Raw genomic sequence first — 26,173 nt, forward strand, 5'->3', positions numbered from 1 at the left:
GAATTGTGGGTTATAGATAGCATGAGATTGTTTGTCCGCCGAAAGGTAAAGTACTCAGAGTCATTTGTTGCTTATGTGGCCAGCATGTAAGGGCAAATTATGCGGCGGACTATTGGCCAATCCCATGGTGAGGTATTTTTCCATGTAAGAAAGTTTTCTGAAATGATTATCAAGTTGTGTAAGACGTATAGGTGCAAGGGTGCTCCCTTTAAAGGGGGTATATCATGAAAAACATACTTTTCCAGTGCTTGTGCACATCTGTTTGGGTATCTGGAGTTCCTACCAAGCCACAAACTGTGAAATAACACAACAGTATTTGTGGACTGCAGAAAACATGTGATTCATCAAGCCATTCAGATTTGTCTCCCCTTCCTATGTCACATGCAGGCTCATTAGAATAGACCGCCCACAGATTGAGAACTACCTTTGCAAAGGTGCACCATATTTTTCTCGCATGCCAATCAGAGCAGACTGGGCTTTTTCAGGGAGGGACGCTTAAAGAGACGGGCACTAAAACGGAGCGTTTCAGACAGAGAGTGAATACAGGTATATTCAGACAGACAGCATGAGTAAAATAATGTGTTTTTAATATTAAAGCATGTAAACATGTTCTTGTAGAAACCCAAAATACAAATATGAACCTGAACATGAGCATGATATGTCTCCTTTAAGTAAAAGTATCAATGCCATAATGGATAAACACATTACAAGAAAAAGTACACAAATTTCACAAAGTAAAATTTGGTTTTAATCAGCCAGATGTAGCCTATACTTAGAACATTCTGTTGAACATATTGCTTCTGCACTATTGTACAGCGTAGCCTATAGTCTTTTCTCATAGGTATGTTATTCTAGTTAATTTATTATTTAAAGGGCCAGTGTGTAACTTTTTACACGTATAAATCAATCCGGGTCGGTGTCCCATGTGCGCTCGTGTGTGACTACGCTGTTAAGACTCAGACTCCAACAAAAACTACACGGAAGCACCAAAACCGTAAAGTTATATCTAGTGAAGCCCGTCTTGCAAAACAGTGTTGGCCGCGGTCGGAGGACGCGGGGGAGACCGTAGCTTTGGTCTCCAGGGCCGGAGTCTCTGCTGTACTCTGCTCCTCTGCCTGCCTGCCTTCACTCAGCTCGCTCCACCTCACGTGCATGCACGCACACTACACACTGCAGAAGAGTTAGTTTAGCTCTGAGAATATCTAGTGAATGCACAGTGGACGTTTGTGCAGAAATAACTGCTGCAGCTCCTCCAGACCAACAGAGGTGTCCCATGTCTTGTGAAGTGACAGGGCTCCGCAGCGAGAAACGTTATCGTCTCCGACCGGTGCCGGTGTCTTCCCTGTTCTCTCCGACCGCGGTCCGGAGGCTGAAGCAGGAAAAGCCAACACTAAGATCAGCAGTGATTCATGGAAAGACCTCCGTCTGGTCAGCTAACATTACTGCCAAGCAGCTGAAATATAGAGTGATATTGTGATTTTAGCTGACGTGTGTCGCCTCACTGTTTTGAGCGATGCTCGTTCATGTCTATGTAGAGCGAGCACAAGCGCGACGCTGACATTCGTTGACTTAACGGCAGCAGGTGTCGCTGTTAACAAGCATTTCTGATTCTTACAAACAGTCCCTTTAATTATGCCTTATCATTTGTTTTTTATACATCTTCACTGCTGTAACACTGCAATTTCCCATCTATCCATAATCTACTTATCTTTCTGTGGAAGCTGGTCGATGTAGATAATGGCATTTAAGCGGACAGGAAGTAAACATGGACCCACAATGTTGCCTATGTGCTGAAACTATGGATGTATAAAAGGCTGAAACATAGAAGAGTCTCACAGTCACACTGGGTGTACACCTGCTCAGGGCGCATGATATGAATATAAGGGTTGGGAGTGTGTTTGTTACGTCACAGACTCTCCACCAACCAGGTGATGCTCCTGTCTGGCTGCGGATCTGTTTACACTGCAGCGCGCGCAGCTTTGCACTAACTTGGTAGTCTGAGTAACTTTACACTGGCAGATGGTTCTGCGTTACTTCACTGACATCTCTCCACCTCCTCCAGGCTGATGTTTCATGTCAAAGCCGTGCCAGCCCTCCTGACACGGGCAGGGACGGACATCCCCTTCAAGCGGTTTGTCCTCTGCAGCTCTGCAAGACTCCGGTCCTCTACGACCTCGGCGACCCGCAAGGAGCCGCGAGACGATGTCAGCAGCCGGTCGGAGTTTACCGGACAGCCCGGGAGAGGAGGAGGAAGAGACGGGACCAGCATCTCCGTAGACTTTGGCCAGTCCCGGGGGGCGTATAAGAGCAAAGACTCGTTAGAGCTGCTCAGAAGTTTGGTGGTTTTCAAACTGTGCTCCTATGACTTCCTGGTTGATAAGAACACAGAGGTAACTAGGTGCTATCTTACCTGTCTCACCTGTCTCACCTGTCTCACCTATCTTACCTATCTTACCTATTATATTACCTATTATATTACCTATTATATCTTACCTATTATATCTTACCTATTATATCTTACTTATCTTACCTATTATATCTTACCTGTCTCACCTGTCTTACCTATCTTACCTATCTTACCTATTATATCTTACCTATTATATCTTACCTATTATATCTTACCTATTATATCTAACCTATTATATCTTACCTGTCTCACCTGTCTTACCTATCTTACCTATCTTACCTATTATATCTTACCTATTATATCTTACCTATTATATCTTACCTATTATATCTAACCTATTATATCTTACCTGTCTCACCTGTCTTACCTATCTTACCTATCTTACCTATTATATCTTACCTATTATATCTTACCTATTATATCTTACCCATCTTATCTTACCTATTATATCTTACCTGTCTCACCTGTCTCACCTATCTTACCTATTATATTACCTATTATATCTTACCTATTATATTACCTATTATATCTTACCTATTATATCTTACCCATCTTATCTTACCTATTATATCTTACTTATCTTACCTATTATATCTTACCTGTCTCACCTGTCTCACCTATCTTACCTATTATATTACCTATTATATCTTACCTATTATATCTTACCCATCTCATCTTACCTATTATATCTTACCCATCTTATCTTACCTATTATATCTTACTTATCTTACCTATTATATCTTACCTGTCTCACCTGTCTCACCTATCTTACCTATTATATTACCTATTATATCTTACCTATTATATCTTACCCATCTTATCTTACCTATTATATCTTACCCATCTTATCTTACCCATCTTATCTTACCTATTATATCTTACTTATCTTACCTATTATATCTTACCTGTCTCACCTATCTCACCTGTCTGACCTGGCAACCCGCCGGTGCTATATGTGACGTTTGACTGTCATAGGTTAGGTGGGAAAAAGGAGATACCATCAAAACAAAAACAGGTGTGTGAAGTTTAAAAGGCACGAAACGCAAGAAAATGTGTCTTCAAATGAAACAGTTATTATCACTGAGTGATATAGCACTACAGTTTATAGTGGTGAGCACATTTAAATTGTTAAACCCGTCTTAATACATACATTATTTGTGAGAGTTTTGTTTTTGAGAAGTGCCCTACTGTATTTTTAAAGGCCTTAAGTTGAAGACAAACAAAGCCTCATAGGGTGAAACTGTCTAGGTGCCTCAGGCTTAAACACCCACAACCTGTTTTTCCTAGCATGCAAATGAACCTCTCTGCAGCCCATGTTGCCTAACCATGTTTCCTAACCTTTAAAGGCTTGATGTCAGATAATTTTATAATGTTTATAATGTACATCTGGTAATGTTAATACACTGTATATAAATGGATTGGCCACAAGACACACTTTCCCTTTAAAAGAAAAAGGCAGTTTCTTTCAGCCCATGTTGTGATGCACAGTGGTACAGTGCTTTAATATACTTGCAGCACTTATGTCTTCATGGAATCAATGGAATCTCAATGGAGAGCGTGTAGCTACACCAAACGTAAAGTAGTGATATAAAATGGCATTACTCTGGTTTTCAGTTTCATCCTTTGTCCCTGTTTTAGTCCCGCGTGCAGACAGTAGCTTGGGGGTAAAAACAGGCTTTGAATTCCTCTGCTTATGAAAATGAAAATACTTTTTTGGTCAGTAAACCCTGTTGCTTTCAAAACATGCCCAGACACAGCCTGTCTTTTCTGGGACAGCATGATTCACATGCTAGGCTAAATTACATGTTAGGATTAGTTATCATAGGTACATAATATACCTGACAAAACCATGAACTGGTTCTAATGTCCCCTCCCCTGCCTTTCTGCTCAGATAATGGATCTAGGTAAGAAGATCCTGGGCCAGAGAGCCTTCGACCAGCTCATGAAGATGACGTTTTATGGCCAGTTTGTCGCCGGTGAGGACCACATGGCCATCAGGCCTCTGATCCAGAAGAACCAGGCCTTCGGCGTCGGCTCCGTCCTGGACTACAGCGTGGAGGAAGACATCAGCCAGGAGGAGGCCGAGCAGACAGAGATGGAGTACGGTATTACCACACATTTCAGTAGATATCGCATACAAGAAAATGTGTTATTGCGCCTTTATTGTCAGTGGCTGAAGTGTGTTTTTCAAGATTTGTATAAAGTTAGCAGGAATGGTGTACAAACATACAATCAGTTCAGTTATAGAAAGATCAAAATTGGCCATAGAACTGCATAGATCTTGTCCTGTTTTAATTCTCTAAAGTAGACTGACCTCTCTATACTGATTACACCACCTTGCCTGAGTATTTTCCACTTGTCTGATGCCAAAAATAGGTTTATCTTCATAGGCATCACAACCAGGAAGTAAACAAACACTTTGTACAGTATGATTTGCTGGCTCAGTCATGGCCCCTCGCCCTGGATTGGCTGGCTGGAGAGAATGTCTCACTCGTTAGGAATCCTGTCACATGGCAAGGCAGCGGCTATTTGATCTGGGAGGATGACAGTACAGACATTATGCAAGCAGTCTCTCTTGGGAGAGGCAGCAGCAATTTTACTTTAGTTGCAGCTCTGGGCATTCATGCATTATAAGTAATTAGGACATGTCATAGTCCAAAATAAAATATGGACTTTTTGGCCCATTTAGGAATCGCTTCAACATCAAATCAGTGAATAAAATAAGTATACTTGGAAGCTTGTTTCACTGAAGTGAAAAAGACAAATGCACTTGTCAGATTGGCTTAGCATGAGTATAATACGCAGCCCAAAAGGACTGACCTTTTTTAGACTGACCTTTTTTTTATCTCACACAACATCTGTAGGTTTATAAAGGTCAGACGTAGTGAATAAACAAGGCTGTTCGGCAGTTTGTTTAAGTATCGTGTGTGTGTAAATCTGTTGACGCAGAGCAGTGGTTCTCAAACTTTTTCTGTCATTCGCCTCCTTTGGAGGTGGAAACAATTCATAATAATGAAAAAAATGCCTTTTCAATTATAATAAAATGCCTCTTTCATAAGGAAATGTGTATAAAGAGGGTTTCAATGGAACAAAATAAAGCCTGCTGGCGTTATCGTTAGGCAAGCACAAACTCTTGCACGTATAGCACTAAGACTAAGATGATGCAGGTAATATTAATATTCACTCCAGCTCAAAAAATCACCCTTAATCAGAAAAGTTAAGACAGTAAAGAAGTCTCGAAAGCCAAGTTCCGACTATGAGACTTTCTAAATTGTCAGATTGCTGTACTGTTCACACTACACAACTTTCACCAGTAGTAATCCCTGATGAGGTCTCCAAACTACGTTTTGTCATAAAAACACACGAGAAATACACGGTGAATGACGTGATACCATACACGAGACACATTGCGGATGTTGTCGTTGGCACGTGTTTATAAAATAGCCTGTTTCCACACTCTTTTTTCACTATTTATTCCTATCGGTGCAACAACAACTTTGCTCCGTGTTGCCAATGCAGCACACACATTAAGTTCCTATTGTTTCCCCTCAACCCGTGTTTCTCATTGGCTGTAGCTCGTGGCCAGAGTCCCCGACAGGTACAGATATTTAACATGCTATACATCTGCAATGTGTCTGCGAGTCTCTCGGCTCGCGTCTCTGAGCAGTTCACACGTGCCGCTCGAGCGCCGATGTGTGAGCGGCGAGCCAATGCCGATTTGCCTCTGATTTGGTTTTGTCGGGGAGCTCCAAAAACTGTCTGGGAGTGGAAAATGAGGGCTAAAGTCATGTAGTGTGAACTCGGCTTAAAAGTGCCCAAAGACCAGAGTTTCTGGTTGACAGTATCTGCTGAAATGAGGTCTGCATTCAGTGAAGGAAAGATCAGAGTGCCCTGAGTGTGTAGTTCCCCACCTCTCTTAAGCCCTGAAGAAAGGGCGTTGTCACACCCTGATTGGCCGAGAGAGGAAACACACCAAGCTGCTCTTATTTGTTAATTAGGAGCCGGTCCTCACATCCTGCACAACAGGTGACCTGAATAACCTCCAATCAACTCAGGGGAGTTGTGACATTCAGCTAAAATGAATTCGGAAAAAGGGAAATTACCAAAGAATAAAGGGCTGCTACAACGTGACTGGGGTGTAATGTTTTCTTAATTTGTTTGTTCTCTTTGTCAGCTGCCAGAGTTTTCAGACATAAAGTACACACTGGTCAAGAGCAAAATAGGCTTCGTCATAGGCCTATTTACTTCTTGACTTGTTTTTTGGTTGATTACCGTCAGCTGAGCACATTGTCTTGTTCGTCTCGGAAGCATCGCCTGTTTTTCTTTTCGTCCCTGTCAAATATCTGTCCATTCTGTAAACGGCCCTCCTGTTTTATTTATGTTCATGGTTTGGTCGGCTTCGGCGTATTACTAGTTCAGGTTTTACACCGTACAACATCTTTCACTCACCGCATAACCACTCATCCGTCTGCTGACACACTGACAAACACATCCCAAATCTTCAGTATGTCTTTTGGTTATTATGTAAAAGCAGCAGTGGGTAGAAATGGAGGAGCTGGGTAGCGACAGTACAGACTGTCTTGTTTACTGTTCCGCTGTGAAAAAGATTCCAGCATCAAAACACTAGTTCCGCATCGCATTTCCTCCCCCGGTCACGTGCGCCCCACCTGTCACGCCACATTTTGAGACGTAGAGTGACAGCTGACTGCAATGTCAGCTTAGTGCCAGACACAATGTCCTCTATTGTTGTTTTATTATGTTATCAACACGGCGATAAAGCTCCCAGGCAAGCCCTTTTGCACTGACTTTTTCCACCCTTCTTGTATTTCAACTCAGTGTATGTTTTCTTTTTATACCGTATCACTAGTAACAAGATATCACTGCACGGCTTTGATATACTTTGTCTCGGGGATGTCTGCTTGGAAACATCAAAAGAAGCATCAAACCTCAGCCTAGAAAGCTTTTGTTTGGTGAACATACACCTTCAAACCGTAAAGCAGGAGGACAAGGCACTTTAAGCCAGCTTGATCTCAGGCAGCATGGTTTGACAGGCACTCCAATGATGTGTCAAGATAGCAACAACAACATTAGTTTCCTGCAATAGAAAGAAGATATATAAGGAACAGAGGCTTGGCGTGATGTTGAGAGCATGATACAATGCCAGGTTGCAGTTGCGTAGGCCATTTAAACTTAAAATAAATACCCTGGTTTTATAGTTAGGATTTCATTAATGCGTGCCTTTGAAGGCCCGTACTGACGTTTTTGTAATGAAGCTGCCAAAAAGCAATAAATTGTGCCAGTAATCAAATTATATTAAAATGTCCCTTTTCATGCCAAAAGATTACCAATAATCAGTGCCTCTAGCTACATTTTATATTGTTGGCAGTGTAACAGAAAGCATTTGAAACGGAATTTAAATCATGGCACACTTCAAACCTCAACTGGAACCCGTACTGACAACAGGGTGACTTACCCCAGCTGCTCAAGGCTACGTAAAACTCTAGGATTGGTTTCTATCTTTAAGGGCTGCATTATAGAATAATCTATTATTTTTTTTACAATCAATTGATTGATTGTTTAGTCTAAAATATGCCAGAAACCAGTGGAAAATGGCAATCACAAGTTCCCAGAGCACAAGTTGATATCTTATAGTAATATGTTTTATCCGACCAATGGTTCAAAACCCCAAAATATTCCATTTACAATGATATGAAACAGAGAAAAGCAGGAAATCCTCACATTTTGAGAGGCATTTTTTCCCTAAATAAACAACTTAAATGTTTATCGGATTTATATTATCAAAATTGTTGACATTAATTGTATGTCTTATGATTAATCTGACTGATAGTTTCTAACCTACTATTTTTAAACTAAAAAATAACAAAAAAAACAGTACTGAACTAGTGGCTGAAGTCAGTCATTCCCAAAGACTGGGTCGGGACCCTCAGGTGGGTCGCAGGAGATTTTATTAGGGTCGCCAAATAAATTTGTTGAAATTCATCTTGTTGAAAGTTTTTTATTTAACATTTATATCTGCAGTAAACCTTTGAGCCACATGAGGGAGCCTGAATGTTTGTATTGTTCTGAGAATTTTAGTCTACGTCTAACATTGAATCTAATATGAAAGGCTAGCGTGCATTATGTTTGTTTTACTGATGAGAGGAAAAAAAACAAGAACCTGTTAACTCCGCCTGAATGCATTTATTTTTATTTAAATTTATAAAGTATTTAACGTGTGTATGTTTTCAATCGCACGTCTATAAAACCAAATTGTTATTTATCAAATGTATATCTCTTCCAGATGGCTGGTTTACCTATTCAAGATAATATGAGGTGATGCAGAAATGGCAGTAAAAATGATCAGGAACATTCATTTACGCACAAATTTGCTCTTCTCGTGATTTATAGATATGGCCTATTGTGAATTGGGTTGCGATGGTTTGTCATTTTTAAAAAGTAGGTCCCCAGAAAAAAAAAGTTTGGGAATCACATATAATGTTAAAAGAAGAGAACTCCCCTCAGTAGCTGGCTTTGAATCCTATTGACGTCCCTAATGTCAAGCACGCTGAGTGTTCAGTCATCCGTTTGCTTACATGAGCTCCCCAGTTCCCTGTGATGAGGGGGGAATAGGTCAAGTGTGGTGCGATGCTACAACTGGCCTCTCTTGAGGGTCAGCGGGCTGACAGCACGACAGTTCAGCATATATAGGGTCACTAAACACAAAGTCAGCCTCTGGCACGCCATCGCCACAAGGCCACAATGTTCACATAAAGAGTGCAAGTTCTTAAACTGAACAAAAGGATGCCAGACGTTTGCTGTATTTCTGATGAAACAAATTTTTCTAATGCTGCCCGGGCAAATTAACACATTTTTATCCTTTTGTATTTCTTCTAATCTAGCTCATGTGTATCCGCTGCAGAGAAAGAGAAAGAGAGCATAGGTAAGATGCCTTGTTTTGTTCTCATTTGTGGATACAGTATATGATGTAATTAGAAGCAATATGCATGCAAATTTGTTTTCCCCCCGCAGGTGAGGACCACAGAGAGAAAAAATATGAAGCACACAAACAGTTCGGGGACCGTCGCGGGGGTGTGACTGGAGCCCGCACATATTTCTACGCCGATGAGGCCAAATGTGACCAGCATATGGAGACCTTCATCAAATGTATCAAAGCATCTGGTAAGTAAACAGAAATTAAAGAGGACCTATCATGCTCATTTTCAAGTGCATACTTCGTATTTTGGGTTTCTCCTAGAACATGTTTACATGTTTTAATAGTCAAAAAAGACTTTACTTTTCTCATACCGGTTGTGCTGCAGCACCTCTTTTCACCTTCTGTCTGAAACGCTCTGTTTGAGCTCCTGCCCCCCTCCCTCCCAAAAAGCCCAGTATGCTCTGATTGGTCAGCTGGCCCTTATGATTGGTCAACCAAACCAAACTCTTTGGACTGCGCTCCAGCTCCACTTCAACTAGCTTTGTTTGAGGGCGTGCCAAACTAGCCGCTAAACAGGTATTATGCAAATGTGTTACTTGATGACATCACCATGTTACGGAAGAAAAGGCAGGACTTCAAGCAAGGGGTTTCAGGCAGTTCAGGACACACAAAAAACAGCACAAAAAACTACATAACGCACTAAAGGAAAGGGAAAAAGAACAAAAGCATAAAGGTCCTCTTTAAACTACATCAGTAATGCAACTTAACAATATGTCTGTTTTGACACATTGTGTTTAAGTTGTAACTCTATTCTGGCTCCTATATTGTCATCCTTCAACCAGTGGAGATCTGATCCAGTTCTGTAATTCACTACATTTATTACATGCAGTCTTCAAGCATGCATTTACCATCATATTAATATTTTTGTCTTGACATAATTTGATTTATTTAAAAACTTTTTATATGTTCGCCCTCTAGGTGGGAGTTCAATGGACGGCTTTTCTGCCATCAAAATGACGGCTCTAGGACGACCTCAGTTTCTGGTAGGCAGTAACGGGTGATTAAAAGGCCTCGTTTAGCTGATACTCTTGTGGCGGTGGACTGACATCATGATTCTTTTAAGCTCCAGTTCTCAGAGGTCCTGTTGAAATGGCGGCGATTTTTCAACTTCCTGGCATCACAGCAGGGGAAAGATAGCGAGGAGGCCTTAGAGCAGAGGCTGGAGCTCAAACAACTGCAGGTGGAGTTTTTTTTTCTCCTCTTTTCTCCTGCTGGACATTTATAATTACAGTGATACATGTGTACCGAACGTTACATCCAATGTTATCGATCATCTTCACAATCCCATTTAACACATAATATGAGGACTTTGCCACACTGTGTGCCTTGCAGTACTCTAAATCTTTATGTCCATCTAGGAATTCCTGACCAAACTGGGTGCAAAAGGTGACTTTTATGACTGGTTTTCTGGAAGGAAGGAGGACTCTTCAGGGTAAGAATGAACACATATTTGCCGAAATAGACAGGAAATAGCTGTAAAATAATGTCAGCGTTGCACACAGGGGACATATTTCATTATATTCAAGGCAATTTAGAGGAAATTAATTCTATGAAAATGTATTATGAAAAGAACAAATTGTACCCTAGTGGATTGGACTTTTAATATAATTTATTCACGACATTAAGTTACAAAACAATCACCACTATTTTCCCAACATGCAAAACAAAATACATATTTTATTATTATGTTTTTCTTGATTTATGCATCATCATCGTTCACTTTGCAGTACATGCAAAGTTTAGTACTATATATTTGTTTTTGCAATTTCTTGTTTTACAAATTATTTGTTTAAAAGTAATGAGTGAATATACAATGACAGTACCTTATTAAGTCACACCACTTTTCATGAAAAAACTTTTTTATATTTTATATTACAACAATTTGTTTTACAAGTTCATCTTTAAGGAAATACTTAGTTTCAGGGGCTAAAATAATACAAAAATTTGCCAAGATACTGGTAATATTTTACACTCACTAATACACTGTTGCCATAACATTGTGTATCTCCATCCTCTGCCATGACAGGACCATCGACATGCTGGACTGGAACAGCCTAATAGACGACAGAACAAAGATATCGGACCTGCTGGTCGTCCCAAATGTAGAGGTCAGTAGCATAAAACACTCAAAGAGAATTTTACTGTAAATAAATGCAGTTGAAAGAATCCCCCAGAATGTTTAAATATAAATCAAGACCCAAACTCACTGGACACAATAATTGAATTACTCTTTGCATTTCCAAATGTGATGTGTGTACAATCTACAGCAGGCAGGAGATTTGAACAGATGAATGCACATCTGCTGTCGACATCTGTCATGTGTTAGTGTTGTACCTGAATGCATTAATGTGTTTATTCCCTCTTATGTGAACAAACATGTGACACGTGTTTTGTCCATACAGTTTAATTTTACATGTTTTTTGTAATTAAATTGTTCATTTGAACTCCTTTTGCCATAAGAACACCTTGAACCTAATAAGGTCAGTGGTGTACGAAATGCATCTCTTGAAACACCACAACTATTTGTTACTTTTGTCAGCCCCTAAATTTGCCATTATAGATTTTTTATGCCTCTGAGCCGGCGACACCCGTGGCTGGAGGCATTATGTTTTTGGGTTTGTGAACACGATATCTCAGGAACACCTGGAGGGAATTTCTCAGATTTGTCACAAACGTCCACCTCGACTCAAAGATGAACTGATTAGATTTTGGTGGTCAAAGGTCTCTGTGACCTCAGAAAACATGTTTTTGGCCATAACTCAAGAATTAATATGCTAATTGGGACAATTTCAAACATGTCTAATAGGATAAACTGATGAAGTGATTGCATTTTGGACAGACATGGATGTAAACTGCAACTTGACTGATTGGCAGAGGCATACAACAGTGAGGCGGTTATTCTAGTTTAGGGTTGCACCCAATTCAGAGTAAATTTAGTAAACCTTTTCTGTTTTAAAACTGTGATTTCAAGTGTGAATCACTTGGCTCTGAGCTGCCTGGTTTAATTGCATGACTACAAAATCTTAGCAAGTTACAACATATATCTGTTGACCTTGGTCTAAAGACAGCTGAAGGGTGGATAAAGTAAGAAGCACTAATAGGTGCCACGCTGTGTGATATTTGGTTCATTAGCATCTCATGGTGCGCGCTGACTGACTCTCCTGGGTTGTTTGCCCAGCTAGGTGAGCTGGAGCCTCTGCTGGAGACGTTCACTGTAGAGGAGGAGAAACAAATGAAGAGGATGTTGCAGCGCATGGACGTCTTAGCCAAGGTAAACTCACATTAACTACAGAGAGCGATTGCAAACATACACACACTTAGTAGCAATTGCATGTCTTGTTGATCTGCAAGTAGCAGGCACTTAAAGTTTAACCAAATGTGGAATGATCATGAACACAGTGGGATGTTTATTGGTTAAACATGCCTCCGCAGTGTGATCATTTATAGCAAGCTGTGTGCTCTCTTGGTTGCCACAAATTTTTTTTGTGTATAGCATCTGATAATCTATCTTGTTTTTTATGTTTATACACCTACTGATATGAATAGATCTTTTTCCAGTGTGGCTAGCTATTGTGTAAAAGTCGAACAGTATTGTTTAACAGTGTTGTTTTTAATATGACCAAGGCCACTGCAGTGCTGCCAACTGTTGTAAGCACAATCACAAATTACGGTATTCAAAGTCACAGTGTATGTGTAGACAGAAACAGTAATCACATTCATTTAATAAAAGAATGTTTCATTAATTCAAATGTTTTAATTCAATTATAGCATAATGAATATATTTTTTTTAATTCCAGCATGCCATAGAGAATGGTGTTCGCTTGATGGTGGACGCGGAGCAAACCTACCTCCAGCCGGCCATCAGCAGACTGACATTAGAGATGCAGAGGATCTACAACAAAGACAAGCCTGTCATTTTCAACACCTACCAATGTTATCTCAAGGTCAGAATACACAATTGACAAAAAGCTCCAGAGATCGTAAAGCATGCATCCGCACACAAAAGCGTGCAGACACGACAGATACAGCTCTTTTGATCGAAGAAGAGCACGCCGCTGTGACAAATCGTGTAACTCCAAATGTCAACGTGTAAAGAGATTACCGTGAGTCAGCTGTGTTGAGGATGAAACAACGACGTGGCCAAGAACAGGATAATGTTGGAGGGAATTCAGGGGCTTTATTTTTATTTTCTTCAAACACACCGTCTCAAATGAAAAGCCGTTAAGTCACAGTAGAGTTTCATTCATGTGATTAACATCCTTTTTTAAACCTTATTATTCTATCAAACGCACATAGGCTATTATATATTGTCACCAAAAACATACAGTATTGTGAAGTAAAGATAACAAATACTACCTGTCGGATGAAATATATATAGAGAGAGATTATTGTGGGTCCCACTTTGTCACAATTAGTTGCTGTGTGTAATAATACACCACTGCTTTGTTGCTGACGTTGCTAATACCAGAGGAAGGCATTCTTGAGTAAGTTCTCAAAAATGTGTTTGTTTTTCCCTTTAATCATTTATTTGGAGCCATAAATAGAAGTGAGCATAACCCTACTTGAGTGATTGTGGAAGTGATATAGAGATATATGGATTTTTTCTGGAGATTCTTCTGGCTTTGTCTCCCATAGTTTCTTTATTTTTGCTTGCAAGTGGCAGTCATGGTGTCTGGTTGGTTATGCTAGGTTGCCTAGGCTAGGTCAGGTAGACCCATATATGATGTAAGAATAATCTAACTGTATTGTGCTGTAATCAGGTGGCAACCTCCGGTTCTGTAAAGTGAAGCCAATGCGCAAGTGCCTTAAACTTGTATTTTTTCCAATAGCCAGCAGGGGGCGACTCCTGTGGTTGCAAAAAGTAGTCTGATTGTATAGAAGGCTATGTGAAAATGACCCTACTTCTCACTTGATTTATTACCTCAGTAAACATTGTTAACATGAGTTCATGGTCTCAATCGCTACTTTCAAGTCTTCTTCAATACAGCATGATGTTCATTTAATAAATTATGATCCCGTTTAGAGACAAATAGACCATAAAGCAGGGTATGCTTTAGGGCGGGGCTACCTTGTGATTGACAGGTCGCTACCACGGCGTTGTCCAGTCTGGGAGTTGTCCGTGTGTTCGTCTCACAACTTTAACCTTTTCATGGTGTGTTAAGTTAATTATAAAATTTTTGGTCACCTAAAAATAACGACAGGTCTTATTCAACGTCAGGTTGTACTTAGCTCCACCCTCTCGTGTCACTTCTGGTTGCCAAAAAACAAGATGGCGACAGCCAACCACTAAGAAAAATGCCGAACTCAAGGCTTCAAAACAGCAGTACGCAAACCAATGGGTGACGTCACAATGACTAATTCCACTTCTTATATACAGTCTATGACAGCAACACATCATTTGGCTCTGTAATAGTGGACTCATTAGATCTACAGTAGATGGTAAAAGTTGAAATGTGTTGCTGTTCAGCATTTAAAATTATTGCACATTTCCTATCTAAACTTGAAGCACTTGATTTGATTAATATTTGCTAAAGAGTGAATCATCCTCTTCTTTTGCTCTGCAGGAGGCCTACGACAACGTAACCATGGATGTGGAATTATCTCGACGGGAGGGTTGGCATTTCGCTGCCAAGCTTGTGCGTGGAGCCTACATGTATCAGGAGCGAGAGAGGGCCAATGACATCGGTTATGAGGACCCTATTAACCCTGATTATGAGACTACCAATATAATGTACCACAGGTAAGAGCCAAGGCTTGTTTCTTTGTTTATTAACTGTTGACAGCTGCCCAAATCTGCAAAGTTTGATAGGTTTCAGCCAAGCCAACCTCTCATTTCTACATATCCACACTGAGGAGCTGTGCCTACTACTAATAGCCTTTGCTATTGGATGGATGTGAGATGAGGTGTCTTGCACACATTTTTTTTAAACTTGTGCTACCCCAATTTCCCCATGTGGTTCATCGATTTAAACTGGCCACCTTCTAGGCACAAATCTGCTGCAATGGACAGCACAGGGATTTAATTTTGAAGGAAGTGGTCCTTCAATTGGACTTTCTGGGTTTAACATCTTGTGTCAGCAAGCTTCCACCCCGTTGAGTTGTCCCAGTACAAGTTACTGAACATCATCCATCTCCAGAGGCGCTGTGTTGTAATATATTTCTGACTTTCCCACAGAAGATTAATGCAAGTTTAAAGAAATCACCCCATGGATATCAATATGTTTTGCACAAAAAGAGCAAAGGCCACCCTCAAGCATTCGATTGGATTTAGAGGTAAACATCAACATTGGAGGGAGGCAAAGTTTAGCCGATTTGCTACAGCACAGCATGAGGTGGGGTTCAAAGTATGCAGATGATGGTAAAGCCCATGCATATTAAGTTACACAGCTACACCAGCGGGAAAGCAGAGGTCCTCCCTGAACGGATTGATCCGATTTTTGGTAAATATGTTCAGAGTTTAGGGATAATTTAGTAAAGTTAGTCCTGCACCACACAACAAAGCTTACATGCTAATGAGAAAGATGACTTTGGATGAGTTATGAAACAATGTATTTGGGAATTAGGGCTGTCAGTCGATTAAAATATTTAATAGGGATTAATCGCATGATTGTCCATAGTTAATCGCGATTAATCACAAATTAATTGCACTTTTTTATCTGTTCAAAATGTACGTTAAAGGGAGATTTGTCAAGTATTTAATACTCCTATCAACATGAGAGTGGGCAAATGTGCTTGCTTTATGTAAATGTATGTATATATTTATTATAAGAAATCAATTAACAACACAAAACAATGACAATTATTGTCCAGAAACCCTCACAGGTACTACATTTAGCATAAAAAAATATGCTCAAATCATAACATGGCAAACTCAAGCCCAACAGGCAGCAACAGCTATCACTGTGTAAGTGTGCTGACTTGACTATGACTTGCCCCAAACTGCATGTGATTATCATAAAGTGGGCATGTCTGTAAAGGGGAGACTCGTAGGTACCCATACAACCCATTATCATTCACATATCTTGAGGTCAGAGGTCAAGGGACCCCTTTGAAAATGACCTTGCTGGTTTTTCCTCACCAAAATTTGGCACAAGTTTGTAGCGCTAGTTAGCCTCCTTCACGACAAGCTAGTATGACATGGTTGGCACCAATGGATTCCTTATGTTATATAGTTTTGTATGCTGACTCTAGCTTTAAAACTGAGCCTGCTGTTGCATTAATGTGTTAAAGAAATTAGTGGCGTTAAAACGAATTTGCGTTATCATCTTTAACTTTAACAGCCCTAATTAGAATGTGTCTGTGTATTTGTGTAAGGTGTCTGGACTATGTGCTGGATGAGATTGCGCTCAACAGAAATGCCAACGTCATGGTGGCTTCCCATAATGAGGACACAGTGAAACACACCTTGTGGAGGTACGCTTTTAATTACATCCAAACACACTGTTGGAAAATACACAATCATTTGTTTGTTTTTTTAAATACCGTTTGCATCTGTCCAAACCAGGTTATTTTTGTCTCTCTCTTTCTCATTCAGAATGAATGAGCTGGGGCTCGTACCCACAGAGAACAAGGTGTACTTCGGCCAACTCCTGGGCATGTGTGATCAGATCAGCTTCCCACTGGGTGAGGAAAACACACACACGAACACAACCAACAATGACTCGGCACGATCGCTCCTGCCCTACATAGGGATGATTTGACAGTTTAAGGTCAGCCTCTGCAGGATCCGTATCCACTGCCCTCCCCTATAACTCTCAGCTGTGTCTGATAAGACCCCTTCGGCTACACATACGTACCTCACAGACCACTTGGACCGCATGAAGTGCACATGTAGAAGTCAGTCCGCGGCCCATAACGTGACATATGAACTGAGACACCTCAGTATTGACGAGCTGTCTGAACGAAGCTCTGCTGCCGGCTCTCACCACTTTGTTTGTCAGCCGGAGACAGACGCAGCGACGGCAGGCAGTTGTCTGTCAATGTGAGGCTCAAGTTAAGACGGCCTTGACCGGTATTGATGCAAACAGACACACGTGTTTGTTTGCGGTTTTCTCAGGGGATTGAACAGCCAGCGCTCTGCCTTCGAATCTTGAAACAATAAAAGAAGTCGGGAGTTGAGATCTTCATTATTTGCCTATAACCTACTACACCCATTATTTTTTTTTTTAAAGGTGCGATATTCAGTTCTCATGATATTGTTTTCAGATATGCTGTGGCTGAGAATGTTCTTTTCATGCCTTTGTTTTTATCATATTGTGTTTTGATGGTTTGCTGGTAATTGTGGATCAGTTGAAAGGACATTTATTTCAATGAGTAAGCCCTGGCAAAACAGTCACAGTATGTGAGCCTGACTGGCAGGCAGCAGCAGCTCTCCTAATTCAAATGCAGCAGACTGAGGGTGCCTGTGCAAATGCTGCAAACCTGCCTGATTAGAAGGATTGTAGCGATCATTCAGTGGGGGAGGGAAGCCAATCGAGATGACGTCCAGTGGTGATGTGCTCTCTGGAGCTCGGCGAAAATAACCTGTAAAAAATGATGTTCCCCTGAAACTGTCAATCAAAATAAAAAAGCACATTTTAACTATCTCTCTGATGATATTTGTACATAAATAGAGAAATATTATAATTCTGTATATCTACATTTATCTAGGGCTGGGATGATGCTGCTATCTCCCCATTCGATACTATCACGATACTTGGGTGCCGATTCAATATGTATTGAGATTTTTATTCAATAGTACGATTTAAGTTTGTTAACTTTTTTTACTTAGGAAAATATCTAAATTGCCACAGTAAAAATGTTGGATTTTCAGCATTAGTATGTAGTCAGAGATGTCCTGAAGTCAAATATATTAGTCAATGTCAGGCATTATTTATTTATTTTTTCCCAGCAACCCAAAAATCAAAGACATTTCCCTCACAAATTAGTGGTATTTTCTTTTTAATTCATAAGGGATATGTAATGTTTTATACTTCTGGTGAATATAATCCATCAATCTTATTTCCATATATGTATTTTTGATATACACTTCCCTTTGATAACACCTTATTTTGAAGGCAAGTGTATACTTCCACTAACTTCGCCAAGTCCGTCGCTAGCTCTTACCGTCAGCTCCGTTTTCTTTATACATCCATGGTCAGCTCCAACGGGGCCGTTTGAATGTATTTAACATAAATGTCAGTATATGGGTGCTCTACAGTTGTAGCTTAGGCCGATTTGACCACGGAGATGCGAGTGACGGCTGGCTTGACCGCACGTTACCGCAATAAAATAACGTTTCCTGGCCATGACAGAGTTAGCATGCAGCTTTAGCCCTGATGTCTAGCTCTGCTTTTCCTGCTATGTGTGAAACCCAAAGTGTTTCCATACTTAACTATATGTGTAGTGTTTTAAATAACATTTAAAATGTGAGGGTGCCGGTTGTATCCACGTGGACCCTCCGCTGTTTTCTACTTTATTGTTTCGGCTCGCTGCGGTTTGTTTTGGTTGACGGATACGGAACGGATATGACGTCACGCTACTCATTACTCAGACTACAACAATAAAAGCAGTAACTTCCTTCTACCTCTGCATAGACTCAAATGAAGCAAATATATCAATTCTAGCATTAAAAAAAAAGTTTTCAAAATCGTAAAAAAAAAATTGAGATACATAGATGAATACATTTTTTTTCCCACCCCTAATTTATTCATCCATATCATTCTACAAAGCTTCTTTTTCTTGTGTTTCCTCCCATCCCATCCACTTCTCCCCCAGCCCAGGCAGGTTTCCCCGTCTATAAGTACGTCCCCTACGGGCCGGTGAACGAGGTGATGCCCTACCTGTCTCGGAGAGCCCAGGAGAACCGAGGCTTCATGAAGGGTGCCCAGAAGGAGAGGGATCTGCTGTGGAAGGAGTTGAAACGCCGACTTGCCTCTGGGGAGCTTCTCTACAGACCGGTGTACTGAAAACACAGAAGAAGAGACAAAGAGTGTGTCAACGTGACGAGTTTTTTTATTTTTCATCTTCTCTAGTTGACGGCTGCTGCTGTGGCTGTCTGTTCTTCCTCTCCCTCTGTACAGCTCTCCCTGGATGTACATCTCCTGCTCTACCCTGTCCTGGAGTTTTCGTGCTGATGGACTGTTTCGGCGTGTCACTCTCTTTTATTCCGTCTCCGCACTTGTTATTTTCCCCCCATTCTGTTCCTCGCTGTTCACCCCCCCATCTTTTCTTTTGTGTACTGCCCATGTCCTCTCGATTTCTTTACCTTATCCGCCCCTGCATCCGTAAGCATTCCTCATTTTGTCTTCCCGTTGTCTGTAGAGCTCTGGTATCCATCAAGTGGGCATCTTTACTGCTCCAAAAGGACTCCCTAAAATGTCAACGAGACCGGGGCGGGCGTCTGTTTTTATCACCCTATTCATCTTTGGAGAGGGAGGGACAACAATAATAAAAATAACAGTCTTGATTTAAATGGTAGTAAAGGAAACATCAATATTTGCCTCCTATATTATGATTTTTTGACTCTCGGACAACCACGCAGTCTCCGGGGGAGGCTTCTCTGCACTGTATATTTATTTGCGTGCTGCGTTTGAGGTTGTATTGCTTGTTTGAAAATGATGCCTGTTTATGAATCAATGAGAAGGTATAAACTGCTCCTCGCAGCACATCCCTCTTCTTCTCAGAGTGCAGCGCTTTTGTTATTGTATTTACTGGAGGAAGCTATATCCTTGGTCACTGAGGTGTTACAAGAGAACATGCAGCGTTCAGTATTCAGCGAGTGAATCTCCTTTTTATTACAGACGCCTGCGAGTCTGGCAGGTTGTTTTTATTTTTTTCTTGACACGAGATAATATGCGGGGGAATAATAAGTTGCCGTTTGGTCTCATTGCAGGCTGATGGATTAACACTGTTTTTATCTTTGACAATGTAAATACGTTTGAAGCAGGTAATTCCAAGTGTTGGTTTTACATGTCTCACTTCATGGACCTGTGAAATTGCTCAGTGAATAAATATGCACTGTATGAATAGCAAAAGTCTACTTGTTTTCTTTTGTGAAGAGGAGGACTGGGTGTTATTGACTGCAGTATTGTAGCTGTGAGCTGTTTGCACAGCTTGGGTTGTTTTGGGGTTTAATTCTGTGACATCTTCCACTTGGTTATTGATACACAATTAGTATTTGAGTCAGAGGGTAACCAAGCTTCATGATAATTATGGCCTTGTCATTTTTATGAGAGCAGTCGGCGCTCTGTAGACCATCATTTAATTACCCATGATGCTCGGCTCAATACAGATCACAGAAATTGGATGCATTAATCATTACTCAGAAGAAACTTTAGTGGCTGTTAAGTTTTACTGAGGCAAAGCGCCACAGAGCTGCCACTGCTGCTGTATTCTATCGGTTTAATTAAGAATCAAGTCTACTTTTGATGTAAGATGTGCCTTTGGGTATACATTTGCCAACAAATCCCTTCTTACAGGGCGCTGGAGTTTTCCTCGTTAGCTACACTTGCAAAGATGATTTAGACAACACATTATAGGGTGAAAAAATTCGACATAAGTTCCAAGTCAATCAAAACAAGCTCATCATATTCTTTGGTGCTTATCAACACGTCTCTCTACTTTAAAGCTCGCAGGCGTGGACTAGAGCCGGGGCTAATTTACTTTACGTAATGAATGTTGACACTGTATTAGCACTTAGACTGTGCATAAGAAGTGGATGTAGTCACCGTGACGTCACCCAGTGGTTTATGGACTGCCGATTTGAAGCCTTGAGTTTGGCGTTTTGGCTGATGCCATCTTGGTTTTTGGCCGTCGCCATCTTCTGTGCCTTCCAATACCCATACTACCCTACTATTTAGTACGACAAAAAAAAGATTTAGTATGTCCCAATACATAGTATGTCAAATGCAGTATGCCAAAAAATGAGGATGTCGGTACTACAACTTCTGTGTCCGTCACGTGATGCCATTGGGCCCAAAAATACTTTTCCCCATAGACTTACATTGGGAAAGAGACGCCTGTAAATCAGCGGATACATTTTTTTGAGGTAAATCAACTTCCAAGTACAAACACTTAAATAGCCCTTATTTAAATCCTTAGGTCCTAAATGTTGTAAAATGACGAATCCAAAGTTATTTCCCTTACCCCGTTCATGTGAATAAGACAAATCTGAGGCTGGAGCGAGGGCTGGGAGGCGGGGTTAAAGGAAACGCTGCTGCGCCTGCTCTATGGGCCCAATGGATGCAGAAGATCGCCGGATGGTCCAGGTCATTTTATACTCAAAAGTTGAGCTTTTTTTGCTTTATACATCCATGTGCAAGCCAGCATGTTTTTTTTGCTCCTCTGACCCACAATCCTCTGCGCAGCAGATGTATGAGCAAGAGGGTCAAAGCTCAAGGTGCAATGTTATGATGAAGTAGTATGTCCCAGTTGTATGCTGCATGCAACAGTACGTACTTTGTAAGGGCAGCTGCAGTATGTACTAAAAGTGAAAAGAAAAAGTATGCAATTTGGAACGTAGCTCTTGTTTATTTGCAACCAGAAGTGACACGAGAGGGTGGAGGTAAGTACAACCAAATGCTGAATAAGATATTTTTAGGTGACCAAAAGGTTACAATTAACTTTCATGAACTGAACACGGACAACTCCCAGACCGGACAACGTTGTGGTAGCGACCTGTCAATCACAAGGTAGCCACGCCCTAAGCATACCCTGCTTTATGGTCTATTTGACTCTAAATGGGACCATAATTTACTAAATGAACATCATGCTGTATTGAAGAAGACTTGAAACTAGTGATTGAGACCATAAACTCATGTTTACAATGTTTACTGAGGTAATAAATCAAGTGAGAAGTAGGGTCATTTTCTCATAGACTTCTATTCAATCAAACTTCTTTTTGCAACCAGAGGAGTCGCCCCCTGCTGGCTGTTAGAAAGAATGCAAGTTTATGGCATTTCAAAATTGGCTTCACTTTTCAGACCTGGAGTTTATTGCAGCCTCTTTATGCAAGATGTGAAGGATGGCGTACGAAACCAATTCCTTTGGGCCATTGGTTCCACATGGTCTGATGTCTTGGATTGTTTGTTTGGCTGTGCCCTTGGCTTAATGGTTTCATTGGAACCTCACAGCAGTCCGATGCTTTTCAAATCACAGCTACATTATGCTGTGACAGGCTCTGATTTGAAAACATACTGAGCGTTTTTTTATTCAGGTTTAGAAATTTGAAAAGATTGTGCTTTTTCTGCAGCACAATGGATGGATTGGCTCGCTGCTGCATTCCAGCAGGCACTTAATCTCTAATCAGCGTTTGTGTGCCAATAGATGAACTGACAGAAAGGAGTACTATGGTTTTGTGCCGCCCAGGAGTATTGTGTATTTTTATCGTCTGACAGCAAACTGAGAGATTACTGGCTCACAGTGCACGAAACGGAAAACTGGGCCTCGTGCTCATTCAATTCAGCAGCAATCATACCCTCAGTAATTAGATGATGTTAAAACTTTATTTCACAAGAGGGTTGAGAAAGGTTAGAGAAATCATTTTGCAATATACAGTAGAGGGATGATTCATTAAATCAAAACTGCCTCTTGCTAAAGTGGAAAGGGAGTTTTCATACGTCATCACAATGTAACCACACCTAAAGATTTACATCAGCAATTTTATCTTCTCACTTCACCAACACAGTTGGAACCACAGATGAATAGTCCATCAGTGTACTCCTTCATGTACATACGACTGTAGCAATGGTAGTAATACTAATAAGTAACAGTAATACATGATGCAGGTTGGCGGAGACGTTTGAATCATTTGGCTCTTCTGTACAAATATAATTTCACTACAGTGCAGATGGAGGGGGAATTCAGACAGACCTTCGACAATACACAGTAGACTAGATTTCCCGACATTGCAACATAATCGCAATATCATTTCTACATGGCCAGTCAGAATGACAAGCACAGTATAACTCAGTAGCTATATTGGCATCAGTGAAAATGCTGCAAGACACGTTGTCAATATTTTATAACAACATCTGAGGCTAACCAGGCTCAAATGTCTAACAAGGAGAAACAAGGAGAGAGGAGGTTGTTAACTTTCTGCGAGACGCTGACATTTCCCCAGTAAGATGGGCCTAATTGGCAACACTCGACTATAAGGTACACAGAAGATCCAAAGTAATCACCAAAGAAATACCGAAGAACAAACAGAAACTAGGTGCTAATTAACAATAGTTCCTGAATAATTGGAAATACTATATTCTATAGTCAACTTGTTTCCAATCTATTTTTCCACCCCTACTTGTATCAAAGAAAAGCTAAACAAAATCCTGTTTGAATGAGGTGATTCAGTGTATTTAATTAGTTAGTCTTTTTTTTTTATTAAATCAGGTTTCTTTAATGAATATAACTCGTCAGCTAAACGCCAACAAATATGGATTGAAGCAGAATATTTCATTAGATAAAAACATTTTGACTTTTGAACAACGCTCTGGAGTGATTGGGAATGTTTGAATCACAGGAGTTAGAAACAATCCTACACAGCCACCAATGGAGTCTAATTTTACAAATAGTATAATATAATATTAGCCTGATCTTTATCTGTAACTGTGCAGAAATACTTGTTTTAAACAGAATGTGGCCGACTAAGTAGCAAAGAAACCATCTTTTTAAATAGTTCTATATAGGCTACAGACTTTTGTATAAATTATCCAGTGAGTGTGTTTTTATGATTTTAGTTATAAATGTGCAAATCTAATTTTCACAATAAATATGAAGCTATAACCAGCAGCTTAACAAGACTTCAGCAAGTCATCGCACTAAAGGAGACATATCCTGTCGAATAGTGTACTTTAGAGATGCTGACAGGCGTATTTTGTCAGCTACAGACGGAGCCAAGTTAGCTGTTTCACCTCGTTTCCAGTCTTTGTGCTGAGCTAAGCTTAACCAGCTGCTGGAAGAAGCTTCATCATTGTCGAACGATTCCTTCAGTGATTTGTTACATAAGAACAGACAGTTATAGACTCACCAAATAATGTTGATACACAGAAGGAAAGTTTAAAGTAAGACTGCAGGAATGGATCACTTAAGCCCCGCTTCCACTGCAGGAACTTTCCCCCAGAACTAAGAACCTTTTGAAGACATTTTCTGGGGCCTTTTTACCCCACAAAAAAGCCCTGGTCGGGGGGTAGTATTTTATGAAAGTACTGAAACTTGTGTACTGCTTCATTTATAAACAAGGAAGAACTCTAATATCGATTTAGGACCATTTTAGGACGAGGGGAGTGCATTTGATAAGATTGAAAGTAAAGTTAGGCTCTGCTGTTGGCCTCCCAACTCATTAAAAAAAAGAGAGAGAGAGATCGCGAGGGCGACTGGTAACGTTAGAGACATCGCGGCGGTGCTGTGAATGAGAGAAAAACAGTTATATTGTCATTGTTTCCCAGCGCTTACGTTCTAAAGCACTAATAAATAACCCTCAAACTCTCAACAGATGATTTAATGTGGAGACAGACGCTCTTAGTTTCATTTTTCTCTGCTGCATTTCATTCATTACATCCAACGTGCATCAGTAAATATATGCAGCAGTAAATATTGTCGCAGTGAGACAAAACCTAATGAATATTTTTTTTCCAAAGTGTTTTTTTTTTTTTAGATGAAACAGGCGGACACGCGAGTGTGTTTAATGCTGTGACAACCAGCAGCTCTCGTTGCTTTTCCATACGTCATACGGACTAATTTGCTAAATCTTCGGAGGTCTTTAGACTTCGGTGGAAACGCAGACAACAGTGGGCTGAAGGAACCTTTTAGTTTTTTGAAAAGAAGTTCCAGGGACTAAAAGTGGAAACCCGGCTTTATACTACAGGCTCATTAGAATATATCACCCACAGCTTGAGAACTACCTTTGCAAAGGTGCAAGCCAATCAGAGCAGACTGGGCTTTTTCTGGGAGGGGATCTTAACAACATAGGCGCTAAAACGGAGCGTTTCAGACAGAGGGTGAATACAGATATATTCAAACAGACAGCATGAGAGAAATAATGTGTTTTTTGAACATTAAAGCATGTAAACATGTTCTTATAGAAACCCAATGTACATATATGAACCTGAAAATTTGCATAATATGTCTCCTTTAAGATTATTTATTCATGTAGTCTGCTTTCACTCATTTTGTGTGCTACTGTAGCCTGAAGCTGTAGAAGCTTCAACTGTTCTGCACATGAAGAACGTGACCTCTGACTGAGGATTAGCCTCTTTACTAATGATATTCCAGGCTATAAAATGTGTAAAAGCAACTGATGTGTGAAGATGATCCCATATAATATAATGAATGAACATCATAAGCTTCCTGTGATCCCGAATTGGTTCAAGCGGGGAATTAAAAAAATAGATGCAGGGATGGACGGACAAATTGCGAGCCGGTGGAAAACAGCTTCGACAAAGAGCCAATTTCCCGTCTGGCATACATTAAAACATCATGGTGGACAACTTTGGGTTTCGGCAGAGTTTTATTTGGCTGCGAATGACTCCCGCTGTTTCTCTGCTGCTCATCTACATAATGTGAAGCTATTGCAAGCTTGCTTCCCATCACCACCTGTCCTGTTAAGTTCGCAGCTCTTTCCCTGTAGACCACAAGCAAACTTGTCTGGTAAATTGCCACTTAGTCAGTTCATAACGTAGATCCACATTAGTGAAATAGTTGACTGATCTGACTGAACTTGCATTTTGTGTGCAATTCTCCTTTTGGCTCCGTCACGTGGCATTTTTCCATTGCTTTGCCTTTTATTATGTTCAGAA

General features: G+C 40.5%; 1 protein-coding gene across 3 annotated transcripts; it reads left to right on the top strand.

Moving 5' to 3' along the window:
* Positions 1 to 1,948: 1,948 nt before the first annotated feature.
* Positions 1,949 to 20,416, top strand: prodhb (proline dehydrogenase (oxidase) 1b). Of its 3 annotated transcripts, none has more exons than XM_037778098.1 (14): positions 1,949 to 2,390; positions 4,299 to 4,507; positions 9,307 to 9,347; positions 9,437 to 9,586; positions 10,320 to 10,384; positions 10,465 to 10,581; positions 10,760 to 10,833; positions 11,428 to 11,509; positions 12,580 to 12,672; positions 13,199 to 13,345; positions 14,966 to 15,141; positions 16,716 to 16,814; positions 16,936 to 17,024; positions 17,607 to 18,119. In XM_037778098.1, exons 1-14 carry the CDS (start codon positions 2,067 to 2,069, stop codon positions 17,663 to 17,665), a joined length of 1,725 nt encoding a protein of 574 aa, XP_037634026.1. In that variant the 5' UTR covers positions 1,949 to 2,066; the 3' UTR covers positions 17,666 to 18,119. The 3 variants fall into 3 exon arrangements, with proteins under 3 accessions (XP_037634026.1, XP_037634024.1, XP_037634025.1); XM_037778096.1 differs by lacking the exon at positions 17,607 to 18,119 and adding an exon at positions 19,158 to 20,416 and having other exon boundaries at positions 1,950 to 2,390; positions 16,906 to 17,024; XM_037778097.1 differs by lacking the exon at positions 17,607 to 18,119 and adding an exon at positions 19,158 to 20,416 and having other exon boundaries at positions 1,950 to 2,390.
* The last annotated feature ends 5,757 nt before the right edge of the window (positions 20,417 to 26,173 follow it).

The sequence above is a fragment of the Sebastes umbrosus genome, chromosome 8 (genome assembly GCF_015220745.1).
Source record: "Sebastes umbrosus isolate fSebUmb1 chromosome 8, fSebUmb1.pri, whole genome shotgun sequence".
NCBI lineage: Eukaryota > Metazoa > Chordata > Actinopteri > Perciformes > Sebastidae > Sebastes > Sebastes umbrosus.

What these genes read in the sequence shown, in the direction of transcription:
- prodhb (XM_037778096.1), top strand. Translation starts at nt 2,067, where the DNA reads ATGTTTCATGTCAAAGCCGTGCCAGCCCTCCTGACACGGGCAGGGACG. An exon ending in GAAAGAGAAAGAGAGCATAG is followed by an intron (nt 9,348 to 9,436) that starts GTAAGATGCCTT and finishes TTCCCCCCGCAG; the next exon opens with GTGAGGACCACAGAGAGAAA. An exon ending in TGGTCGTCCCAAATGTAGAG is followed by an intron (nt 11,510 to 12,579) that starts GTCAGTAGCATA and finishes TTGTTTGCCCAG; the next exon opens with CTAGGTGAGCTGGAGCCTCT.